Source organism: Lygodium microphyllum, chromosome 12, assembly GCF_053477565.2.
Source record: "Lygodium microphyllum isolate KBCC chromosome 12, Lygodium_microphyllum_v1.1.10, whole genome shotgun sequence".
Lineage (NCBI taxonomy): Eukaryota > Viridiplantae > Streptophyta > Polypodiopsida > Schizaeales > Lygodiaceae > Lygodium > Lygodium microphyllum.
Window position 1 is genome coordinate 88,230,778 of NC_141146.1, and position 6,000 is coordinate 88,236,777.

At 40.2% G+C, this 6,000-nt stretch overlaps 1 protein-coding gene across 3 annotated transcripts in view; it reads left to right on the top strand.

Moving 5' to 3' along the window:
* UAH (ureidoglycolate amidohydrolase) overlaps window positions 1–5,679 on the top strand; it is a 133,454-nt gene extending 127,775 nt beyond the window's left edge. For 2 of the 3 annotated variants that reach the window (XR_015692676.1, XR_015692675.1), the window contains 5 exons: window positions 3,876–3,938; window positions 4,046–4,283; window positions 4,435–4,581; window positions 4,700–4,801; window positions 5,272–5,679. Coding sequence is in view for 1 of the 3 variants with exons in the window: in XM_087689693.1 (XP_087545819.1) it covers window positions 3,876–3,938; window positions 4,046–4,283; window positions 4,435–4,475; window positions 4,700–4,794 (437 nt within the window). In the remaining 2 variants the exon portion in view is untranslated. The remainder of the gene's footprint in view (window positions 1–3,875; window positions 3,939–4,045; window positions 4,284–4,434; window positions 4,582–4,699; window positions 4,802–5,271) is intronic. The other variant, XM_087689693.1, reaches the window with a different exon arrangement.
* The last annotated feature ends 321 nt before the right edge of the window (window positions 5,680–6,000 follow it).

The following is a 6,000-nucleotide window of genomic DNA, read 5'->3' on the forward strand; positions in this document are numbered from 1 at the left end:
AGCTTTCACAGCAATAGTCGAATGTGTTTGGTTACGTCGTGTATTGATTGATCTCCATGTTCATTTGGAGGGATCTGCTCCTGTGCTTTGTGACAGTCAAAGTGCTATTGCATTAGCTCGGAATTGAGTGTTTCATGCTCATACAAAACACGTTGAGATACATTATCACTATGTCAGAGAGAGATCACATGCAGGGAAGATTAGCATGATCTACATCTCCACATAGTAGAATGTTGATGATATTTTCATCAAGGTACTATCACATGAAAAGTTTAATGAATTTTGAAATTCCTTGAACTTACTATCTTTTGGTGATTGATTAAATCCTTGTACATCATCACATTGGCATTGTAGGGGGGTGTTAGAATTGGTTAATTATTACTAATGCCCAATGTTTTTGTGTGCGATGTGGACACAACTAAGTTAATAAGTTATGTTTCTACTTCTAGAGCGAGTTTAACTTTAGTTGAGTTAGGGGTAGGTCTAACTTGCTCAAGACCTACTGTACTTTCATCCTATCATTTCTAGTACTGGTATCTTTTGAGTGTGGGACTGCTGCACACTCCACTTCCAACATGGAGGATAGAAGGGCAGATGTGTTTGACATTATCAAAGGAGGAGAGGAGGCAGCTTGGGAGGATTTGGTCTTCCATACTAGGGGTAGGACCTTCGGTTCATGGGAGAGTTTAGCAGATCTATAGGTTCTATGTAGTTTTCTAAAGGAGATAGGATAGTTGAGGCTAGGATCTTCTCTTGATTGGATAGATTTTATATAGATGATTGGGCTTGTAATAGAGGTCTAGTCGGTATTGTTCGAGGAACCACATTATTAGACCACACACTAGTACAGTTGGTTCTTATGGAGGGAGCCACAGGATTTGCTGGCAGGATCAGAATTCATGTGCATTTGTTTTGATGAGTATTTGATGGAGGATGTTTCCAAGATCTAGAGAGCCAAGTCCTTTTCAGCTAGTAGGGGAACTAGAAACCTGGATGAGAGTCTGCAGGAGATGAGATCCTTTCCTAAGGACAAGGATATGAGCAAGAGAGGTCTCTTAGAAGGGGGGAGACGGCTGCTAGAGCCTCATTGGCAGCACTTCAAAGGGTGGAGGAAAGACAATTAGGATGTAGGTGGGTGGCGGAGAGGATGCATGCAGCCAAAGCAAAAATAGATGCTATAAAGGAGGCGAGGCAGAGTATAAGTACCATGTGAGGGCTTGTTTCTGGACATAGAAAGGGGATGGGGTGAACAAAGACTTCCCCATTATAGGTCTTGACACTCTAGATAGAGTGTTAGGAGACTTAGGAGAGCAAATGGATTCATCATCCGAAGGCCATAGGAGATAGGCCAGGCACACTACCTTGTTGGGTTGGACAACAAGGCCTCTAGGCTTGGAGAGGGATAGAGAGATTGCGTGACAAGAGTACCATGAGAGTGATCACAAAGAGCATGAGACATTGATGGCCCCATCCTCAAAGGAGGAGATTGCGAAGGCCTTGTCATTACCATCAGGGAAGGGCCCTAGGGATGATTGATTGGATAGGGCATTCTTCTTTTGCTATTGGGATGTGATCAACACATGACTTTTAGTAGCATTTCCAGATATTATGGCATTTGGAGACATGTTGGAGAGGTTGTCTGACAGATTAGCATTTCCAAAGATTATAGCATTTGAGATATGTCGGAGAGGTGGTCTGACGGATTGATTCACCTCATCCCAAAAGGCAGCGGAGAGAGATTGGAGGTCACTTAGTTTGGACCGATCACTTTGCTTGGAACAGCATATAAAATCCTAGCCAAAGGGATGTCTCAGATTCTCTCTTGATGACTGACCTCATTCACCCTACTCAGACTGGTTTTGTACAGGAGCGCCTGGATAATATTTTCACCTTTTGGGAGTCCATTGCTCTGGCATTATCTAGGGGATAGATGCTCACTATTCTGCTTCTTGATTTTTAGAAGGCCTATGATAGAGTTGATTGGGAGTTTCTAGAGGGTACTATATCGATGATGGGTTTGCTAGAACAGTGGATCAAAGATGTATCAGCTCTCTACTCATTAGCTCACAGTCAGGTCCTTATTGGTGGGGCTAGGAGTGCGAGATTCAGCATTCACAGGGTCAGTGAGACATGTATTTGAGGCATCAGACTTCATCCCAGTGTTTGAGGAGCTGCTGGATGTAGAGTTTGCAAATGAGACAGCTATTTACTTGAATGGGGATGAGGAAAATTTTAGGACCTTTGGTGGTGCAATGAAAATCTTTTGTAGAGCTTCAAGAGCTCTTAGTAATTGACACAAATCCTATGGATTTTGGGTTTGTGACACCTAGCTAGATTGGAAGCCACATGAGGATTTCACTCGGGTCCCCAGAGGTACTTCAGTTTAGATACTTACGCTGCCATGTAGGCATTGATATTTCTTCAGAGCAGCAGTTAGCACCCCTACTACTCAGTATGAGCCAGAAGCTATTATATTGGAGCACAGCGAGACTAGCTCCAGTAGGCAGAGTAATAGTAGCAAACCAGGTTTTGTTAGCCACACAGTGGTACATAGCTTCTTGTTGGACCTACTCTAGGTCATGCATTGGCCAAGTGAAGAGACTCATCAAAATTTCATTTGGTCTGCTTGACAAGCCACCTTGGCATTTAACTTGCCACACGGTGCACCACCCTCTCATACAGTGCTATAATCATCTAATCATCTCTTATGGCATTGAACAAGGCTAGGTTGATTTTTCTGTATGCATTCTTTGGGCTATCCATCTGCACCCTAGTCTCCTTGCTTCTGCCTTGCGGATTCAGAGGCTGAGCCGCCCTCTCCAGAGTGGTTGTGCTCTTGCTCTCTTCCCCTTTCTTAAAAAATTGCACCGATCTCCTAAAGGCAGAAATCTAGGTCATGGCATGCGTCTTTCTTTGAAGGATCTAGAATTGTATTGCATGTCATTAGTGGTAGTATGGATTATCAGTATAAATATCTATTTTTATTTGCTCTATTTTGTACAGAAATTTTTCTTGCCATGTTTAAACTCGTATGGAATTGTTTGTCTGAAACTTATATGAGATCTCCAGTTCCCAAAACTCCTTGCTATACTGCTGTCTACTCCATATCTCCTCAAAAGCTGTAACCGTTCTTAGATCTGTCTATCTCAGTGGTCCTGCCTTTGACAGCAAACATGGACTACTGCCAAGCTACCTGCTCTCTCCCTTTGACAAATCTGTGGCTCTGCTGCTTGTATCATTAAGGCTTTGGCTATCATTTCTGAGAATAAAGAACGAATTTGGGAATAAGCCCATGCTACTAGTGAGCATTTATGTTGCAATCTCAGACGTCCCTTCCTAATAAATCTTATCCATTCAGAAGAATAGAGGTGTGTGGTAAGGGCATATTACCATGCACTTGAAGGGCATCCTTGTTTAACCAATTTTCCCATACTTAATGAAGTTGATAATCCTTTTCACAGTATACAATGAAATGTGGTATCTTCCTATAGCCAATAAAATGGCGTTTTCCACTTTTTGATCCACTGCATCACTTGAGCCGTGTAATTTTAGACTTTGTCAGCTATTTATCGCAGACATTGTTACTCAGTCATTTCCATCTCTTTCACTCCATCTATACTGGTATGTGGGGGGTATCATGCTGACATTGTCTGTGAATCCTGGTTTTTTTTTGGGGTGGTATTATGGTGATATTGTCTGTGAACTACCATCTATAATGGTATGTGGGGGGTACCATGCTGATTTTGTCTGTGAATACATCTTGTGAAAAGCTGAAGAGTCGTATGCTATTTCTGATGGTTTTGCCAGTTACAGAACTTTACTGCTGTTATCACATACATGCATGCTCCTAAAGTGCTTCTAATGTGCAATTGCAGGAATCATTGATTTGCATCCAAGCGCAGTAAATAGCATTCCAAGTACTGCTTATTTGGAAATCGGTACATACGTCATTGTTTTACAGAGTTGTTGTCATTCCCTTAGAAATTTTTGCTTGCTAATCAACCCGCTGAGCAATAGCTTTCCCAAACATTTATCATGAATCTAGACGTGCGGGACATTAACGAGGAGAGAAGAAATGAAGTGATACGGAATATCAAAGCATCTGCTTCAGAAATTGCTAGGAGACGTGGAGTTCTGCTAGATTTTCAGATTGTCAATCAAGATCCACCTGCAGAGGCGGGAGCTTTGGTTGTTAATGCGATAGAGTTTGCATCACAACGGCTGGATCTAAAGTATAAGCATATGAAAAGCAGAGCTTACCATGATTCATTGTTTATGGCCAGGTGATTTGACTCAACCAGCCACATGCCATTATACCTGTGTTTTAGATCAGGCTAATGGGAGAAATATGATATTATAGCTTCTCCCATTAGATGATAACAGAGCTTCCCTTCTCCTGGTCCTCAATTTTATTCTTTTGTTATGTGCTTGCAGGATTGCTCCAACAGGGATGATATTTGTTCCCTGTCACAAAGGTCCTCATAGAAACTGCTCCTCGTTTGTCCTTGAACGTTACAAAGTTGTCTTTGATCTTAAACTACTCAAAACACATGCACGCATGCATGCGTGCATGCACACCAAGTATTTCTAATGTTTTCAGTTTGCATTGTTTCTGGCTTGATGTTTTTGCTTTGTTTCTGACTTGTGAGTATCATTTTTTCAATCTACTCAATGGCTGCTCTATTGCTGGTTATATCAGGCTATAGCCACAGACCTGATGAATTTGCATCAATCGATGACATCTCAGACGGAGTCAAAGTTCTAGCATTAACTCTCATGGCTCTTTCAAGTTGAATACAAGGTATGAATAACAGATCACTACCTCATAAGAAATTCAGCTGCGATAAGAAAGAGCAGAGAGTTTACTCCAGACCATGTGGCTCAACTAGTTTGGTAACATGACATAAGGTATTTAATTTAATGGCATGTTGGAAGAAATAGAGATATGGGTAGCCAATTATGATCTGCTGCCTTCAGCTTGGTCTTTCTTGTCAATTATAAGAATGTATTCATCATTCTGAATATATGGTGTTAAAAACGGCAGCAAGTAGTAGTTTTGAGAAGGGTAATAATTTATTTAACTCTCCAATTAACCTTGACAAATCACTCCAATCTTATGCACATATGATCATACACTATTTGATTTGTAGAAAAAAGGAATGTGAAAAATTGAAGTGTATGATCATACACACTCAATTTGTAGAAAATAGAAATTTGAAAATCTTTCTTTGTTCTGACTTTTATTCTTCTATTCTTCTGGTTCTCATACAGGTCAAAAGTGGCCTTTGGTTTACGAGATTTACAAGATTTTGAAAAGATAGATACCTTCAAGGGGATTAGTGTATTGTCTTTACATGATGAAGATTGTTGGAGTTTTTCCTAGGCCTTAAATGAACACAATATAAGGGTTCATTAGGAAACCATAGATACCAATAGAGAAACTTTTAATAGATTGCAAGAGTAGACATTCTTGCCATGGAGTAATGATAAAGTGACTGCAAAGACTAGAGAAACACCAAGAGAAGCAAGGGAGAACCCATGAGACAAAGTGGAACTACCTTGCATCAGCCATTTATGGGTGGCTGTTATATCTAATAGCCAAGAGTACACTGTTTATTGTACTGAAGTTGCTGAAATTTTCCCACATTGCACAATGATTTCATGCAATTGGCTTTCTCACATTGTTCCTAAAGTCCCATACAAATTGTTTCTATGATACATAGACACAAGATCACATAAAAGAAGAAAACACAAAAACAAGGATATTATGCAACATCCATGCACTCACAAACATCAACCCATACATCCATTCAAAGCTTGTGCACTTTCAAAAGTTTTCACAATATATCACAATATAGGTAAGGAACATCTTTAAATGTGCCTCTATTTTGGTTATCTGTTACCATAAAAAATCAAATGACATTTAAAACAACCATTTTACCTATACATTAAAAAAAAAACATCATACCTACACATTTCCTAGCTCCACTATCATCCCCA